General features: G+C 37.1%; 1 protein-coding gene across 5 annotated transcripts in view; it reads right to left on the bottom strand.

Annotated features, from left to right (window-relative positions):
- LOC138818181 (nucleoside diphosphate kinase homolog 7) overlaps positions 1 to 20,337 on the bottom strand; it is a 100,051-nt gene that overhangs the window by 50,330 nt on the left and 29,384 nt on the right. For 3 of the 5 annotated variants that reach the window (XM_070009135.1, XM_070009133.1, XM_070009137.1), the window contains exons 2-7: positions 16,254 to 16,361; positions 14,299 to 14,465; positions 12,365 to 12,475; positions 9,759 to 9,809; positions 8,501 to 8,708; positions 1,887 to 1,992 (exon numbers count right to left, since the gene is read on the bottom strand). In XM_070009135.1, the coding sequence (XP_069865236.1) occupies positions 1,887 to 1,992; positions 8,501 to 8,708; positions 9,759 to 9,809; positions 12,365 to 12,475; positions 14,299 to 14,465; positions 16,254 to 16,256 (646 nt within the window). In that variant the 5' untranslated portion in view covers positions 16,257 to 16,361. Of the gene's footprint in view, positions 1 to 1,886; positions 1,993 to 8,500; positions 8,709 to 9,758; positions 9,810 to 12,364; positions 12,476 to 14,298; positions 14,466 to 16,213; positions 16,362 to 17,551; positions 17,614 to 20,337 lie in introns of those variants that run through there. The other 2 variants (XM_070009136.1, XM_070009134.1) reach the window with 2 other exon arrangements.

Raw genomic sequence — 20,337 nt, 5'->3', positions numbered from 1 at the left:
TTACCACTTGAGCCACAGGGCCACTTCCAGCTTTTTCTGCTTATGTGGTGCTTGAGGAATCGAACCCAGGCATGCAAGGCAAGCACTCTACCATTGAGCCAGCCCCCAAACTGGTTATTTCATCACCATATTTTTTTTTACCAGATTCCTAGTTATCATTACCTGTATAACTATTAAGATGCATAACTAGTTTTTATTCTAATTCTTCATTTTATTTGATTCCTTAAATATAAGTCACATTTTTCTTTACATACATAGCTGATTTTTAATAGCTCTTAGAGGGGGACTTTATCTGTACAAAATAATGAACACTTATTATAAAACATTTAGGAAATATGAAATATATAGGCAAAAAAATAAAAGGTTTTCCACTATTCCCCAGCCTAGTGCTCCCACCTGAGGAAATCAGTTAATGAACCGCCATACATTTCTAGATTTGTTCCTAAGAAAGTATACACGCGCACATGTATCTAAATACACAGACTTCAAAAGTAATCTAAGTAAAAATTTTTATTCACAAAGAAAAGTTTACATATATCATAACTCAAATAGTTGTTACAAAGTGGACACCACAATATAACCATCACCTAATCAAGAAACAGAACATTATCAGTACGATGTTATTTTTTAAAATTTATTTTTGCCCCTCAACAGATGAATGGATTAAGAAAATGTGGCATATATACACAATAGAATTCTACTCATCCATCAGAAAGAATGATATTATACCATTTGTATGAATTTGGAAAAAAATAATATTAACTGAAGTCAGTCAGAACCAGAGAAACACAGGTTACATGGTAGTTTCCCTCATTTGTTGGAGCTAGAATGTGCCTATAAACCTAGAAGTAAACTCACTGGGTAGTACCCATGCAGTTATAAATATGAATTAACTGGTATCTTATAGGCTCTATGAAGAATGTAAGTATAAATTCTTTAGAAAGACTAAGTCATAGCCCAACCAAATACGTACCAGGAAATGGGTACTTACAAGATATGAGAGAGGGCAAGGAGAGGGGTAGAAGAATGAATGGGGGTGGAGGGGGAGGGAGTAAAACACAGGCAAGAATTGCTTCTAAAGAAAGTGTTACCAACCATATGAAATTTTTGTTTTTGGTTCTGCTAAGGTAATACATCATAGAAGAAAGAAGATAAAACAACACAAAAAAAATCTCAGCTGGACCCAGGTGGCTCATGCCTGTAATCCTAGCTACTCAGGAGGCTGAGATCTGAGGGCGGAGGTTTCAAGTGAGCGTGGGCAGGAAACCTGTGAGACTCATCTCCAATAAAGTACCAAAAAGCCAGAAGTGGTATTGTAGCTAAGTGGCAGAATGTTAGCCCTGACCAAAAAGGAGGTCAGATACAGTGCCCAGGTCCTGAGTTCAAGCCTGAGGGAGAGGGGAGGAGAGGAGCGTAATGGAGTGGAACGGGGAGAAGAGGGGGGACAGGCAAGGGAAGAGGGGAGGGGAGGGGAGGGGAGGGAACAGGAGAGGCAAGAGATTTTCTACAACTTTCTCAGGAAAGGTACAGTCTGGGGTAATAAATATTGTTTAATTTGTGTATTACAAGTGCTATACACAATTGAATTAATGAATGATAGGAGAGTAAAAGTCAAGGAATCAAGATCTGTTGCCAGGATAAGTGAGCATGACTGAGCCACACAACCCACGGATACCTTGTAGAAATGCAGACACAAAAACACAGACTGAGATTGAGACAGATTCTCTCTTATAATCAGTCGGCTTTATTCTATGCCTTCAAAGAAAAATGAAAAGTACACTAATTTCATCATGCAAAATACAACAGGAAAACAGACATCAACAAAATAAGTTAAGCTATTAACAAATAAACTGGGTATGTTGGATTTAAGAGGTCAATTTTCTTACCTTCACTGATAGCATGGGGTTTAACAATACAGCAGGTACAATTGGTAAACTTAGCAGTGTTTGTAGGCCTGCATCCTCCACTTGAAGGAAAAAATAACTCCATTTCCTAAATACAGAGGATAAAAAGATGACTTAAGCATACATGATCTCTTATCTTAAATTTATAGACATTTGGGTATGGGGAAGAAGACAATTACTTTTCACAGCATGAATTCTTTCACAAAAATGGGAATTTTACAAAGAGTAAGTGGTTATCCCTGTTTTGACACTTAACAATCAGAAGACTGTGCAAAAATGAAATCAATCCAAAGCACTGAGAATACAGCTCATTCTGTTCTAGATTATAACTGACAAAGTCCTAACAAATTTTGAATATTGGACGTAACCAATAGAAAAGTTCTTGGTTTCACTAGAGCATAGGTCATAAGCCATAGATCTAATTTTATTTTTTTAATTGAAGTAGATTAAAACAAAGGTAAAACAAGGAAATTTTTATAGAAACAGAAATTTATATGTTCAGGAAGCTGAGAACTACAGGTCATTAAAACCAAGTTACTAAAGTTCTACTATGCATCAAATGAACCACATTTTACAGCCAGATTCAAGCCTGATGCTGAATCAGATTCAGACTTCTGCATTAGCTGCTTTCATATAGATTGTTAAAATGATACACAGCAATGAAGATTAATCAGTTCTTTTAATGACTCAGATGAGTTCTTGCCCCTAGGCTTTTACTCCTACAATTTTTACTACTCTACAAAAGCCTCTGTCCCAACTTCCCCAAACCCTATCAGTCCATAAAGGGTACCTTGGAATATTAGCTCCATGACAAAGCTTTTCTTGATGCCCAGGCAGTACCCCTCTCCTGCAAAACTCTGTCAGATTCAAGTACTTGCCCGCTACCAAATTACAAATTCAAAGAAAACTCATTTGCATAGTTCTGTAGTCTTTAAAACATCTAAAAAAACCTGAATTCACAGTAAATGTTTTTTTTCTTTGAACTTAAAATTGAAAGATCATAGTACTAACAGTATTTTCATTTTTTAACTTTATTAGCATATGTTTATTACACGCTCAATGAGTTTTATTGTGACATGTTTATGACGCATATAGCATGCTTTTATCATACTCAGACCTCTATAACCCTCCCTCCCTTTCTGCCCTTCTCCTCTACCCTCTCCCCCTCCTCTTCTTTAATAGTCTTTCTTCCTCTTTCCTGTGTGATTGTTGGAACTGTTCAAATACTAGTGTACTTGAGATATTGCAGTGGTATGACATTTTAGAGTAAAATAAAATGTTCTAAGTCACAAAGTTCCTCGCTATCATATTGCTGACCTTACTGCTCTTTTTTTTTTTTGGGGGGGGGGGGGGTCCGGTCGTGGGGCCTGAACTCTGGGCCTGGGCGCTGTCCCTCAGCTCTTCAGCTCAAGGCTAGCGCTCTACCACTTGAGCCACAGTGCCACTTCTGGCTTTTTTCTTTTTGCTTATGTGGTGCTGAGGAATCGAACCCAGGGCCTCAGGCATGCAAGGCAAGCGCTCTGCCACTGAGCCACCTTCCCAGTCCCCTTACTGCTCTTTTTGTTGTTGCTGTTTATTTGTTGTGGTACTAACTAGGGATTGAACCCAGACCCTCAACTTGCTAGTCTGGTGAGAAAATGTTGAGCCATCCCTCCAGCTCTGTTTTCCTTTGGGGAAACAGAGGGGAAGATTTGTTTACTTCATGTCTCACTGCTAAGCTATGATCTGCCTCCTTTAGTGCACCCACTAGCAACCAGTTTCTCTCCATGGAGATGAAGCCTTGCAACTGTTTTGCCTGGACTGGGCCAGAACCACAATCCTCCCAATATCAGCCTCCCTGCCCCCCCCCCCCCGAACCTCCCTACTGCTCCATGCAGCCTGGAGCCACAAGTGTACATGTACATGCAGCGCTCAGCTATGGGTTGAGGAGTTTCTTGAACTTTTCTGCCCAGTCTGGCCTTGAACCATGACCTTCCCATTCTCAGCTTCTCAAGTAGTTAGGGTTACAGGCCTGAGTCATCAGCACCCAGTTTTATTGCTCTTCTTGATCAAGTAATTGATGATCAAGAACATCATCAATTACTGCTTCTACTTCTGTAACAGAGGCATTGATGACATAGTCTCATTTCAAGGGGTACAGATGAAACTCAAATACCAAAAGGGTCTGGCATGTAATCAGTGAGGGAATGATATAGATAGATGTCACGTGACAAGAAAGTATGTAGAACTGCAGACGATAAAGAAATGTTCCTTCTGACAGTCTCTTTTCTCTACCACCTTTAGTCTATCTCTACTTCCTCACCTCAAGCCTTTCTTGAACCCACAACTAATCAGGCTTTCATTCTAACAAGTCTGCTCCACAAAAGCCCTTACCACTACCCACAAGCGTGCTGCCTGATTCTCAGAACGTGCCTTATTTGACTCAATAGGATTTAATACAATTGATGACTCCCTAATTCTGGAATACTTTAATCACCTGACCTTCTTCATTCATTGGTTGTTTCTTCCCTGTCTGACTCCTAAGTGCTTGAGCTCTGGAACCCAGTCTCTCTCAGACTGAGGACTTTAAATGTTATCACCCACATTTTTACCTGCAGACAACCTCCTCCTTATGCTCTATATCCATAACTATAGAAATGCTACTTAACGGACATTTCATATTTAAAATGTCCAAAACACAGTGGCGCCTATCTATAATCCTAGCTACTCAAGAGACAAATCAAGAAAATTGCAGTTCCAGGCTAGTCTCGCAAAATAGTTGTAAGACCCCCATCTCAACCAACAGAAAGTTGGGCATGCTGGCACAGATCTGTTATTATAGCTATGTATGTAGCACAGAGGATGATAGTCCAAGCAGGCCTGATCATACAAGTGGAACCCTAACTGACTTGATTGAGGGGGAACAGGTCTGCAAATCACTTGCCTAGCAAATATGAAGTCTTGTATTCAAACCTCAGTGTCCCCCCCAAAATGAAAAGGAACTAGAGATCATCATGTTGAGAAAGATAAGCACGTATAAAAAGGCAAATAGTGCATGCTTGCATTCATGTGGAATCCTGACCTAAAATGTCGATGGTGATGATGGCAATATTGATGATGAGACATGAGAGTAAATGGGAGATTCTCTGAGGGATATTCAGTAAAAGGGAGAGGAAGAAGAGTATACAGGGGATAAAGTGGATCAATGTATGTCACATAGATGCATGATGATAGCATAATGAATCCCACCAAATACTGTTTGAAAAAGGAGAGGAGGAGGGTTGAAGGAATATAATACAGAGGTAAACTGGTCCAAGCACATTGTATGGAATTAACAAATAAAACGTCTTGTATTGTTAATATAATTATTTTCACCACATGAATTGTCACAAAATTGAAAATAAATAAAATATGAATAAATAAGTGTCCCAAACAGGCCAGAGGTGGGTAGGATACACCTGTAATCCTAGCTACTCAGGATAGAGCAGCAAAAAGACTATGGGTTCATGGCAAGCCTGGGCAAAGGTAAGATACTATCCCAAAACAGAAGAAGACAAAAGGGCTGGGGTATAATTCAAGTGATAGAGTACTTGCCTAGTACAGACAAAGCCCTGAATTCAATCTCCAGCACTGCAAAAAATACATGATTACGCAAAATTAAAAGTCCAAAACAAATTTCATATTCTATCTGCCCAAAATGTGTTCCCTGTTGTCATTTATCCATTTAATCTATCTTGTAATCCCTTGCAATATCATAAGAACTGAACTACCTTCCCTCTTATCCCCCAAGACCCTGTCCCCACCAACCCTCCCTTTCCTGACAGCAGGATAGTCATCCTTACCTTGTCTGATCTAGTATTGATACAGCAATCAGAATAAAACTTGGAAAACCATTAGATCCTGTCATTCCTTGACACAGAAACTTCACAGTTTCCCACCTTGTTTGGAATGAATTTTCAAGTCTTCTATTACAAGGTCTTATAAGGTGTAGCTTGCTGTCTATACCTCTGACATTTCTACCACTTCTGATTTTGCCCCAGTACCGCTGGCCTCTTCCAACTCCCACTGCTCTGAACACAGAAAACATGTTCCCATTTCAGACTCATGAGTTGTTCTCTTTCTTTCGGGAATGTTCTTTCTACAGATACATTTATGATTTTTTTCCTCATTTACTTTAGATCTCTGCTCCAACCAGAGATTGAAAAGATGTCCTGAACATCTTGTGCTTAGAAGAACATCTTCCTCCATCCTTGAATTTTTCTCTCCTCTTCCTCTGCTTCATTTCCATTAGAACATTTAGCACCCAGAATGCCCTATGTCTATTTCTCCCATCAGAAGAGGTATATAGACTTCGTTTTATTCATTAACGGCTTCTCAAAAAGTACTTTGGATAAATGAAATTTAGAGACTTACAATTTCTGCATGTGCTGATAAAAGGAAATGTAACCATAGAACACATGAGAAAATGAGACCCAGAGAGCTTGAGTAATAAGGTAATACAAGTTAGCAAGTACAGAGTCACAATTTAAATTCAGGTCATTATAACTCCCAACAACTTGAACTGTTTCTGTATTCTCTCCCTTTCCAAAGCTAATGCCACATGATCCACCTCCACTTTAGCAAACTAGTTAGCCAATTATCTGGCCAAATACCTTTTTTTTTTTCATATTAACTCTAATTAATTTTTGTTCAACTTCTTTTCTTAAGTAATAATTAAAAATAGAGCCGGGCGCTGGTGGCTCATGCCTGTAATCCTAGCTACTCAGGAGGCTGAGATCTGAGGATCACGGTTCAAAGCCAGCCCGGGCAGGAAAGACCGTGAGACTCCTATCTCCAATAAACCACCAGAAAACCGGAAGTGGCGCTGTAGCTCAAGTGGTAGAGCACTCGCCTTGAGCTGAAGAGCTAAGGGACAACGCCCAGGCCCAGAGTTCAAGCCCCACGACCGACAAAAAAAAAAAAAAAAAAAAAAAAAAATTAAAAATAGAACTATCAATTTTCCAACTACCCAATTATATATGCTGAGCAAATAATTACTAAAAGAGCCTAGATATTTTAATTAAATATATCTTCTTAGCAAAAGTGAGTAATTCTGTGTGTTAGCACTGTACCTTTGCTTTTGCTTTTTCTCCATGGTTTGTCCTATCTGTCCTATCTATTAACCCATGCTAATATTTTCAAGATAATTTGCAAGGTCATTGTTATGGTAAATAATTCCAATTCCTCACACAATACACACATCCAGAAACCCCCTGTGGTCTTTTGTAATTTGAGGCACTAATGTATTTTGCACAAAATTGCTCTCCTAGCAAGGGTTCCTGCTATCACTCTGAGTTTTTCATGTTTCCTTAAATTTTCTAATGAAAGGCAGTATATTTACACACAATTTGGTAAGTTTTAAGTATATTTTCTTCCACAAATTAAAAAAATATACAACTGTGCTGCTTCATACACTTTCACCATAACAAGATGCTATGGTAACTTCAACAGAGCATTTAAGAAATCTGTGTTAATATCTTTAATTATAATGATAAAATTATTACAAAATGGTAGCCAATTAAAAATCCATTAAAAACTTTTTACTTGTCCATAATCATTTTTAAATAAATAATATAGAGGCTCTAGAGCCAAGTCCCGGGCTCCAGTGCTCATTTGGACAAGGAACATTAAATTCCCTGACTCTCAGTTTCTCCAACAGTGCTTTGCACATAATTTAATTATCAGATGAACTCCTGGCAGATTGGAGGTGTGGCTCAGGAGGTAGAAAGCTAGCCAATGAGTGAAAACAAGTGGTAGATAGTGAGTTCAAGTCCCAGTGTCAGACAGGGGAAAAAGAGAATTCCATGTTCAAAGACTAGTGAGGTATCATGGAATTAACAGAGGTAGACTATTCCTATTCAAAGTTGTCAAATGTAGCTAGGCATACAGTAAAATAACAGATGAACATTTTTCCTTGGATTTTAAAATTGAGCACACATGGGATGTCTTGGCCAAAACAGTTTTGGTATGCCAAGTTCTATGAACTCTCCCAATGAGTAGTCAAGGGGAGATAGCGAATATAGTCTAATCACAGAGAAATTTGAATATAAAAGGGAAAGCAAGATCAGAAAATAACTAACAGAGACCGAAGGTCTGGGGGAAGCTGTTGGGCTGCTTAGATGATACATCTCAAATTCTGATGAAGTCATTGCTGCTTCTAACCTGCTGCATTTTCCAACCCCAGTATTTCTTCTTGATTCCTACTTAGCTAACAAGGTTTGGTCTGAAGCAAAGAAAGGTTATAAAATGACGCCTTCTTTTTAAAAGTTACTAAACTCACACTAGTATTCTTACACAAATGCAACAATTCAAACATCTGTGAGTCTTAGTAACCTAAGTTTTTCACAGCAAGGAATAGGAAGTGTTTTATTGTTAAAAAGCAATCTTGACCGTGACCTGTCTACAAGATCAGAAATAAGTATTGCTGAACCAAGAGACAAGATGTCAAAAGGTATTCCTAGCACACTAGCTCAGCTATCTGATCTCATCCAAAGTAACCAGTGATAGAAATGCTTTCTTTTGACATAAAATATTTGAAGAAATGAAAATGGAAGTAAAACATATTTAAAACACCTTACTCTGGCAGCGGAAGCAAAAGAATCGGGGCCATGAGCCGCATTTCTTATGCCATCTGCTCCGTAGAGAGCTCGGATGCTTCCTGGGGCATCTGCACGTGCCACCTCAGAGTTGGCAGGCCCAAGGAGTCTTTTCCACTCAGAGATAGCATCATCTCTTAAAACTTCCATGGCAATCACAGGCCCGCTTGTAATAAACTGGACCAGCTCACTACAAAACAGTAAAAGACTGATTTGCTTCTTTTCCTTTGGAAATGTTGCCTGGACATTTCTCTTGGCAGTGGTATATTTATATTTTATTTGAGTATTTTAACAGAGACATGAGTAGACTTTCAAAACTATTGGACATAGTAAAGTTTATATGATCAGTATAAGATTTTCAAAAATGTCTTACAGTGATCCAGTCCACTGCAAAAATTACTACAGAAGGAATGCCACATAGATAATGACTGAAGTAAAAACAATCACTGTGGTTTTAGAAAAAAAATAAAATATTTAATTGGCTTAAAATACATAACGAGGATTTCATAGTGTTCTGAAGAACAGGAAGATTTTCCTTTTATTTCCATATGGTTTATGACTTCAGTCAAGGGAAGATTTTATACTATACATTGTAGTAAGAGCATCTTGAAACATTTCCAGTAAGAATTTAATTAGTGCTTTTAATCTATAACTAGGATTCAAGGAATGACAAAGAACTTTCAACCAATAAGCACTGAACTGATTTAGTGACAGAGAAGGGCTATCAACAATCACTAAAGAAATAGCCATTTATTGGTAGAAAGGCGACTCTAGGTTATTACTATATTAAATTAGGGGCTCTTGATTAAAAATCCAAGACTGACTAATAGTTACCCAGAAAATAAAAAGCAAGAGCTTATGTTATTTTTCACTTCTACATGTGCACTGGTAGTAAGGGCATTTGCTGTGAAATAAGTGATATCATCCCCATATAATTAATGTTAATCAGCGATGGAGTGTCTTTAAAAGAAAGTCTACCCAGACTAAAGAGAGGGCAGGACCCGTCTGAAAAAATAGAGCTTGCTTCTGGTTCAAGATTGAAACATCAAGTGATGCACTATAAGATGTCTCTGTAATAAGATTACAGAGAAAAAGTTTTCTGTGCAGTTGCAAGTCATTAGTTTGGCCCTATTGACAGATTATTGTCAGGCAATAAAGTTCTGAATTATAAGGCTATAACTCCTTAGTTTTCTAGGATATCCTGCCTTAAATACCACTGTCCCCCAGAATAAGTACCTACCTATACAAGGGCCTTCCTTGGTGGTCTACATGAAAATCGCTTCCTTCTTTCCTATAAAATAATCATAATGACAATGGTTAAGAATCATGAAAGCAATGATTATTTTAGACTATATTAATAAAATAGAATAAAGATAAAATACAAAAATTTCTGTCTCATTTGTATGTGAATTAACATGATTTTTTTCACCAAATACCTCTTTCTGGTAAATAATTTACAAATATGAGTTATATCTATATTTTTTCTTCTTCTAGTTTATTTGGGATGTTACACTGAGAGATAATAGGTACATTATTTTTTTACATCTTATAAATAATTTTCTACAGCTATTATATAAAAACAAAGTTTCTCTACATGCTTATCTATGTACTACTACCTAGAAACATAAGAAACTATGTGACTTTGGTTAAATAGATAGGACTGGAGATTTAAAAAAAAAAAACTGGACCACATGGTGCCCTTATTTCTGGTAAGCACCAGGGCTAAATGTCAAATCAACTGTAAGCATTCACAGCTCCTAGTCTAGCGTAAGTCACTGTCATTACACTTGAACTGCTCCATTATCTTTTTACCTTCCCCCAATCTCTGTCTCCTTCCCTTCTAGTTGTCACTGTTGCACACAGAGAGATTTCTCTAAAGCATTGCATCCTGTGTGTGAAATGCTTTGACTCCCTCTTGAGTCATATCTATTTTGAGATATAAAATTTAAATGAAGATAAGAAGCAGTATTTATTTTTCCACTTATACTATTTCATCCACTTATACTATTTTTCCACTTATACTATTTCATCCATTTCCTTTCTACCAGCATCTTCAATGCTCTAGAAACAAAACCTAATATTTGGCCAATATTTATTAAAACCCAAGTAAGTTGTATCAAAGAATAGAAAGTCATCTTCCAACTCAAAATTTTTTACTTTTTCTGCAGGTTTTTAACATAGGAGTTTTAACATAGGAGTTTAACTTCTTGGTTTTACTATCATTCTTAGCTTGACTGCAACAAAGGGAAGCTCAACACACTTGAATTTTTAAAAAAGGTGCTTCATATAAACGAGGCACCTTGATGTTTTTGTCTGGGATTGTTCAGCTTTGTTGGTGACACTGGATTTGAACTCGAGGCTTTCACTTGCCAGGCAGGTGGGCTATGTTTGGGTCATATCCCCAGGCCTTTTTAAATAATGGTTATTCTGTTTCAATAGGGACTCACTTTTTGCCAGAGCCCAGACCAGGACCAGGATCTGCCTATTTCACGCTTCTTATCATAGTCAGAATAACAGATATGCACTACCATGCCCAGCTTCTTCTCCTGAGATGGGAGTCGTGAGGACTTTCTGTCCAGGTTGGCCTACAACAGCAATCCTCCCAGCCCCAGGCTCCAACTGAGCTAGAGGACAGGCACATGCCATCACACCCACACTTAGTGATTGGCTGAGATGGGTCTTGTGAACTTCGTTTCCAGTCATATTAATGTATTCTTATTAGTTATTAATAGATTAAAACCTAATATTCTATTTGACATCAAGGAAAGAACATGGAACTAATCAGAATTCAGAGTTATGGTCACTAATTCTATTAATGCTAACAGGAATTCATTTTTCAAATTTATATTTCTACTAAAGAACTATAAAGAATTGAAGGATAATTCATGTTAAACTAATACTCTGAAAACTGTAAAGAAGATAAATTTTTTAAGCAAATCAGATGCTTTTCCTATGTCTATCTCACTTTTCTTAAAGAATTTAAATTGAAACTGGACAGTGGTGGCTCATGCCTGTAATCCTACCTACTCTGGAGGGGCTGAGATCTGAGAACTGAGGTTCAAAGCCAGCCCAGGCAGGAAAGTTTGTGAGACTCTTAATTGGAGAATTAACCACCAGAAAACTGCAAGTAGTGTTGTGGCTTGAAGCAGTAGAATGCTAGCCTTGAGCAAAAAGAACTCAGGGACAGTGACCAAGCCCCCAATATATCTGACAAAAAAAAATTTTTTTAAACAGAGTTCACAGCCATGTTAAGGATATTTAAACATCAATTATTTTTAAATAAGTTTTTTATTGTGAAAATACTGTTCAGAGGGGTTACAATCACATGAGCAAGATAATGAGTACATTTATTACCAAGCATTGTTGTCTCCTCCTTTGTTTTTTTCCTATCATCCCTTCTCTCCCCTCCACAACTACATCCCCCACCCCTACCTAAATTGTAAAGTTCATTTTTAGACAGAGCGTCTTGTGCATCTCATTGTTGCAATAGGTCAATCTGTATCCCTATTTAAACAATTTGTTTTTTTCCTTCTGCTCCCTAAATTATACCAACATCAAATGCAGTGAAAACAGGGGTTATACTGTGGGGGAGGGACATACAAACGTGGTACCTTAAAATATTAGAAACAATAGGAAGAAAGAAAAAACCGCTTTTAAAAATAATACTTTAACTAAGAGGGTCTTACCATATAGGCCCAGCTGCTCTCAAACTCACTATACTCCTGTCTACTTTACTATTTACTAAGAGGTTTTTCTTTTTCTTTTTTTCTTAGTTTTAAAAAGTGATGGAAAGAAATTTTTTAAGTGAATCAGACATTATATAACTGAAAATTATCAACAAATTACCTTGAAAGTTTCATCATTTTGAGTTTGGTTATAGTAAATCCAGCTTTATTTATCATTTCAATTATTTCTCCAGCCTTAGGTACTGCATCAGGTTTAATCAGGGCTAATGTTCTGTAAAATAATAATAGTAATAATAATAATGAATGTTTGAAAATAAAAAGTTCTACAGTTGGGGGCTGGGGGTTTAGCCCAGCGGAAGGGCACCCGTCCGGTGCGCGCAAAGCCTTGGGTTCGGTCCTCAGCCCTGGAAAAAAAAAGAAAAGAAAGAAAGAAAGAAAAAAAAAAGTTCTACAGTTTGTATTTAAAACTCCTGAGCACTGTAATTTCCTTAACAGAAATCCTAAAAGTCAAGAAAGTACAGAATGATATATTTCAAGTTCTAAAAGTAAATAACCTTTACCCTAAATTACTATATTCATCAGTTATATTTTAAAATTAATGAACAAGCTGGGCACTGATGGCTCACACCTGTAATCCTAGCTACTCAGGAGGCTGAGATCTGAGGATTACGGTTCAAAGCCAGCCCAGGCAGGAAAGTTCATGAGACTCTTCTCTCTAATAAACCATTCAGAAAACTGGAATTGGTGCTGTGGCTCAAGTGATAGAGCACTAGCCTTGAGTTGAAAAGCTGAGGGATGGCACTCAGGCCCAGAGTTCAAGTCCCACAACCAACAACAAAAAAAATAATAATGGACAAATAAAGATGTTCTAAGAATAACATAAACTAATGCAGTGATGACCACTAATCCAAAACTGCACAAGCTACTTAAGTAATCCTACATACCAATGTATAAGAAAGGAAGTCACAATTATGAGGAGTCAAGAAAGAATAATGCAGAATAGATGAACATATGAGAAAAACAAAAGATTCAAACATGGCCAACTGAGTAAAACAGCAAATTCCTAAGAATAGGACGGGAGAAAGAAAAAAGAATAGTAATTAAATAATTCAAATTTAATAATTCAAACTATTTGAATCAGCCAGGAAAAAGAGCCAATGAAATTACACAAATCAGCAAACACCTCTCATTAATAACCTTAAATAACCTTAAAGTCTGAACTCTCCAATAAAAAGATGACAGTTAGATGACTGGATTGAAAACATGATTTATTTGTTGTCAACATGATACTCAACTCCCTGGCAAAGACACACAAAGACTGAAAGTGAAAAGTAGAAACTGAAAGCAGGGAGGAGAGACTATATCCATAAACAATGTAGAAAAAGTAGACTGAGTCGTAGCTTGAAAAGAGAAAGGAAGTTAGTAGGAATTAGTAAGGGAATAAAACACCAAGAACATAGAATGATGACAGACTTACATGCACCACTGACTGGAGTGCCGAATTTTATAAAGCAAATCCACTGTACATACAGGGACAGACAGACTGACACAAGAATAGTGGGGAACCCAAATTCTTAACTCTCATCAATAGATACATCATCCAGACAAAACAAACAACATAAGAAAAAAAGCAACAAAAAGACTACAAAGTTAAACCATTAAGCAAATGGACTTAACAACAATCTATAGAAAATTGCACCCAAAAGTAAATTTATAGAAAATTGTACCCATAAGCTTTGGAATACACATTCTCTTCTCAGCAACCACAGAATTTTCTCTAAGACTGTATTTTAGGCCATAAAGTATCTATTAACAAATACAAGAAAAAAATGAAATATTTTCTTGTGTATTAGAATACCATGATGGAAAAAATAAAATAAAAAGAGTAACAACCCAATACTTTAGAAATTACTTAATCATTCCTACTAAAGAACAAATCACATAATCTATTCCAAAATACTGTAAATGTATCATAACATGAAAATGACTTCATTGAAAATTGTCTACATTAGGAAAACAAAAGAAAAATACAAAATTAGCTTATATCTAGCCTCCAACATTCATTTAAGCATGAGGATTATGTAATTCTCTTACTTTTCTTTTCTACTGCCAAGTTGGCGAGATGTATATTGGTCCCCATAGTCAACCAACACCAGTTGTCGAGAAAACACATTCACTTTGTTGCCTATAAATAAATCTTCCACGTGTAGGTCATCATATTTAGTCCGCTTTAAAAAAGTGCGACGATTCTTTAGGTCATGCTAGAACAGAAAAAAAAAAAAACCACAATAAAAAACTTACCAATAAAGAATGCTAACTTTATGAGGTAGAAATAGTTCTTAATTCTGACTTTATCAAAATAGGCTCCATTCTGTTCATTTTTTGTTACCAATACAAATCATTATGTTTTGTGCATGTGCTAGGCCTCGGGCTTGAATTCAGGGTCTAGGTGTTTTATTGTTGTTGTTTGTTTTATTTTGCTCAAGACAAGCACTCTATCACTTAACCAAAGCTCTACTTCCAGTTTTTTGGTGGTTAATTGGAGATAGTTCTCACCAACTTTTCTACCCAGGCTGCTTTGAAGCAAAATCCTCAGAACTCAGCCTCCTGAATAGCAGGGGTTATAGGTGTGAGCCACTGATACCTAGCCATAACTTTTATATTATATATTTGTATCTGCTAATGTAACTTATTCATAATATAACTTTTTTATTAAAGTATATTGCTGACGCTGACTGTGGCTGGCTCATGGCAGTAACTGTAGCTATTCAGGAGGCCAGTTTCTAAAGACGGCAATTTGAAGCCAGCCTGGCAGAAAAGCCTAAGAGACTCTAACTAGGAAAATGCCAGTGTGGAGGTGTGACTCATAGTAGAGTACCAGACATGAGCAAGAAAGCCCAGCGAGAACTCAGGGCCCTGAGTTCCAGCCCCACTAGAAGCACAATTGTTTTTAACATTTAGAATGTAAAATATAACATAAAACAAATATTATATTAAAACATAAATAATAATATAAACATAATGACATATAAAACACCCCAAATAGAAAGATTTTTTTTATGGCCCAACTTTTTCAGTAAATAAAATCCCAGAGAAAAGAATCATTTGCCCAAATATCTGCTTTTATACACAGTCCAATACCAAGTAGAAAAACTTGCTAAAGTGTGACCAGGAAAGGACAAAAAGCTCAATGATCTTCAATTTGACTATTTATAGAGATGACAATTTTCAATAATGATGACATATATGATCATGATAACCTTTCTCTATCAATTATAACCTAATCCACAACAATAATTCCATTTTGGTTTATGCTACTGCCTTGATTATTGATATTATGGGCATTTACCACTATACCCTGCTCCACTTCAGTTTCCTAAATAACATCATTTCAATTTCTGATATTCAAAATATAGGCATAGCTCATACACCAATGGTTCATGTCTATAAGCATAGCTATTCAGGAGGCTGAGATCTGAAAATCATAGGTCAAATCTAGTATGGGCAGAATTCCAAGAGATTCTTACTTCTAATTAACCAGCAAAAATCAAAAGCTAGAGGCATGGTTCAAGTGGTAGAGCACTAGGTATGCATGAAAATGCCAAGCATGAGTGAAAGGTTCAGAGTTTAATAAGCCCCAGTATAATACACACACACACACACACACACACACATACACACACACACACATACATACATACATACATGACCACATACCTCACACACACACACACACACACACACACACACACACACACACACACACACACACGGCATGGTGGTGCATGTCTACAATCTCAACACTTGAGAGGGTAAGGCAGGAGAAATGTAATCTCAAGGAAGCCTGAGATCTATAGTGAGACTCTGTCTACAAAAAAAAAAAAAAGAACAAAAAAAATCTTGTTTTGGTATCATAGTAAATACATCAAATTACAGTAGAATGTATCTTATAAACATGTTTTTAAAAACAGCTGTATAAAAGACAATTCTATTCCTGTCTTTGCCCCACCTTCTCCTTTTCCAATTTGAAGCAAAGAAGGTTCATTTACCATCTCAACAGACCCATCTGCTGGGTAAAAGAAAAGATCATAACGTCGGAGAAGTGAAGCATTTGGGTCATACCACTCTGCGATGAAGGCGAATCTCTCATTATGATTCTGTGAGGAAAAATAAAAAGATTTTTAACACTAACATATAAAGTATAAGCACACTTGTATAAGTCATACGAAATGAAAGAAAAGTTTCCAAGTATTTGCAACAAACAAATCTGCTACTACCTATCACATTGAACTACTTTGCTTTCCTCAGAAATTGTCTGCTAATTTCTTATTAATACTTTTAGATATTTCAAAGATGAGTTATAAAATCTTTAATATATTTCTGAAACATGCAATCAACAACACATCCTAAATCAACATTTTTTAGAACATGAGCTCCTGACTACTGAAAGAATTCAGTCTTCCTGAAGACAAATTTACATATAGACTACCACACAACCTAATGTGGGAAAAAATTCAGAGAGGTTCAATTGCAGTAAGTTTTTACGTGGTTTTTTTTTTTTGGTTTTGTTTTGTTTTTTTGGTCTGTCATGGGGCTTGAACTCTGGGCCTAGGCGCTGTCCCTGCACTCTTCAGCTCAAGGTGAGCGCTCTACTGGTTGAGCCACAGCGCCACTTCCAGCTTTTTTCTTTTTGCTTATGTGGTGCTGAGGAATCAAACCCAGGGCCTCAGGCATGCAAGGCAAGCGCTCTACCACTGAGCCACCTTCCCAGCCCCAAGTTTCCTGTCTTTGAACCGATCCTCAGATCTCAGCCTCCTGAGTAGCTAGGATTACAAGCCTGAGGCACTGGCCCCCGGCTCAATTGCAGTAAATTTTAACAATCTTAAACTTGAAGAATCTGGCAACATTTAGCTTTTGTCATTAAAATTATGAACTTCATGAAGGCAAATTCCTGAAAGGGGAAATGAAAAGGGAGCCAGGGAAATAGGAAATAAAATAACAAAAGACAAAACACCCTAAACCAAAGCAGAGAAGTTATCCCACATAATACAGACAAGCAAGGGGAGAGGCAAATCCACTAAGAACAAATCTACAGCCATGGTTTGGTTTAGAAACTAAAGAAAAATCATTCCAATTTTTAGAAAAGCCTACACTATATGCCTCAATATAAAGCTAATATATATGAGTGTCTACACTCTAAACTCAGGCTAGACTTTTCTTTAATATTAAGCTAAAATCAAAAACATCTGCTGTATCTGCAGAATGGTCCTGGAAATAAACATCTATTACTTACTCTCTTCTACATTCTATATGCTCAGTCTCTCCAACTGGAGAATGGAAAACATACCTGTTACAGCTGTAAAAATTAATGTGATTGCCTTGTAAAATTCACATAACACTTTTTATGCAACTATTGATCAAGATGCTCTGTCAAGCACTTTTATAATTTTTTTGTATTTTTCACTTCCATTTGATGGTATGCATTTTTATAACATCAACTTGTTTTGCAAAAGTTGTTTCATTTCACCTTCTAAAAATGAAAAATGCCATTTTAAATATGGTGTACAAAATAGTAGCCTACTCAGTGACACTCTGGTGTAAGTCATTTTATAGTAGGATTACTTTTTTTGGCGGGGGGAGGGGGGACTGGTGGTTGTGGGACTTGAACTCAAGGCGTGGGCACTGTCCCTGAGTTTTTTCACTCAAGGCTAGCCATCTATCACTTTGAGCCACAGCATCACTTTCAGTTTTCTGGTAATTAATTGGAGATAAGAGTCTCATAGTCTCATTCCCTGCCTGGGCTGGCTTTGAACCACTATCTTCAGATCTCAGCCTCTTACGTCACTAAGACTCCAGGTGTGAGCCACCAGCACCTGGCTAGTAGACCACTTTTTGAAAATAGTTTCATTACTATGCACAGGTGATTACATAACTTAGTTTATTCCATGCATTTTCAAATGTTTTCCTTTTCAATTTCCTTTCAATTTCTTTTCCAATTCCTTTAAAACAATAGCTAAAAAGCAATAGAAATGATGGGCTTCTTTGTACTATTTAAAAACCATATATGTACTATCAACAGGATAATGTCAGAATTTGTAGGTAATGCTAGAAGAAAACCTAAGATTTAGATAGATGATTTGGTCACATTCTGGACCTTATGACCATAGAAAAGGCACTCTACCACAAATGTGAGTGATTCAAGCATTCTGCCCACTGCCCACTGCCCATGCCTTCCCACCCTTCAAGCTACTTTGTTCAACTTCTTCTCTTATTATATCATCAAGTTCTTTTTTAAAGTCATCAATTTTGTGGCCTAGCTCCTACCAAAAATGTTAAAAGAATTAGCTATACTTATTGTGATTTTTGCATCACCCTTTGGCATCAATCTAATATTCCCAACCTATATTTAATTTTCATTTAGTTGACCCCAAAACATCTGACACTATAATCCATCCTACTTGGATCAATTGTCTCTTCGTTTCTTTGATAATATACTTATCCACTGTATTTCTCTTTTCTGGTTATTGTCTCTATCACAGTTATACACAAACTAGCTCATTGGTCACTCAAAATGGAGTTGGCTCTAGGTCCTTATCTAGAAACACATGTGAATAGGTCACACTTGCTGATAAGAGTAACTACTATACTTCCAGGAATTTTTTCATCCAGTTTTTACATCACTGGTAGATGAAAATACTACACAGGGGGGCTGGGAAGGTGGCTCAGTGGTAGAGCGCTTGTCTTGCATGCCTGAGGCCCTGTGTTCGATTCCTCAGCACCACATAAGCAAAAAGAAAAAAGCTGGAAGTGGCGCTGTGGCTCAAGTGGTAGAGCGCTGGCCTTGAGCTGAAGAGCTGAGGGACAGTGCCCAGGCCCAGAGTTCAGGCTCCACGACCGGACCCTCCTCCCCCCCAAAAAAAAGAAAAAAGAAAGAAAGAAAGAAAAATACTACACAGTGGAAATTAGCAAATGCTACAGTTCGGAATTTTCTCATCCCAACTCAATTCCCAGGGCAGAGTGAGAATCCGTTTTCATCTTTACATCTCATTCTTCCCCAGTCCCTTCTATTTCACTTCAAAGCATTTGTCCAATCTCCCTACTTCTATTTCCACTACTACCATCCGAATCTACTTGGTAGACTCTTAGATTTCATAGATTTCTCTGTGGAACTAGCTTTCTAGCTAGTTCATTTCTCTATTGAATTAGCCATAGCTCTCTAATTTGTTTTACTGAAGCTAGCTACCTGCCCTCTCACCAATTCAGATGCCCAAATTGATACTATTTAAAATCCAAATCTGATCCTGCAACCTGAAACATCTCACTGCCCCTCAGATAACGGATATCTTTAATATATGGCCTGTAAAAACTCATACGATCTGATCTTTCCAATCAATCTTGCTTTCTCCCACATCATTTTTTCTTCTCTTCAAGGGCTCAATTTCCTAGACTAGATGGAGAACTTTTTTCTGTTCTTTTATGTGTGTCTAATTTCTACTTATTCTTCTGACTCAATTCAAATATCTTCATGAAGAAAAACCTATTCTGACTCAAAGACTGGACCAAGTTAAATGCTGTGAGCCATAATGGAACATTCAATTCATTGTCTTTATCACCATTGTTATGAATTTTACATTGTGATTGTATTTTGGCAATGGTTGATAATATTTCTTCCCATTTGATTGTAGGTCTCATGCTCAAATTTTGTTCACAATTAAATTCCTACTGCCTAGAACATCAAAGATACTAATCAGTGAAAATGTTGGTACTACCCTTCTCAATTTCCAATACATTCACAGCATTTCTCAGTTTAAAACAAAAATTTAGCTGCTGGTGGTGACTTACACCTATAATACTAGCTGCTCAGGGGCTAAGGAGGTGGCCGAGGGGGACTGAGGTTCAAAGCCAGCTTGGACACAAAAGTCTGCGAGACTCCCATCTCCTAAATAGCCAGCAAAAGCCAAGCTGGAGGTGTGGGTAGAGGCGAGCCAAGGAAGCACACCCTGATATCAGCCTTTCAAAAACAGTTTACTTTAGAACAATTTCAAAAATAAACATTATCCAGACTTCTCACGTATACCACACTCAGCTTTCCCTATTATTAACATGTTATGGTTTTATACTTGATTTGTTACA

The sequence above is a fragment of the Dipodomys merriami genome, unplaced genomic scaffold, assembly GCF_024711535.1.
Source record: "Dipodomys merriami isolate MVZ:Mamm:240054 unplaced genomic scaffold, mDipMer1.0.p SCAF_72, whole genome shotgun sequence".
In the NCBI taxonomy this organism is placed as follows: Eukaryota; Metazoa; Chordata; class Mammalia; order Rodentia; family Heteromyidae; genus Dipodomys; species Dipodomys merriami.
The sequence above is the reverse complement of the archived record's forward strand: the minus strand, read 5'-3'. Positions and strand labels throughout refer to the sequence as shown.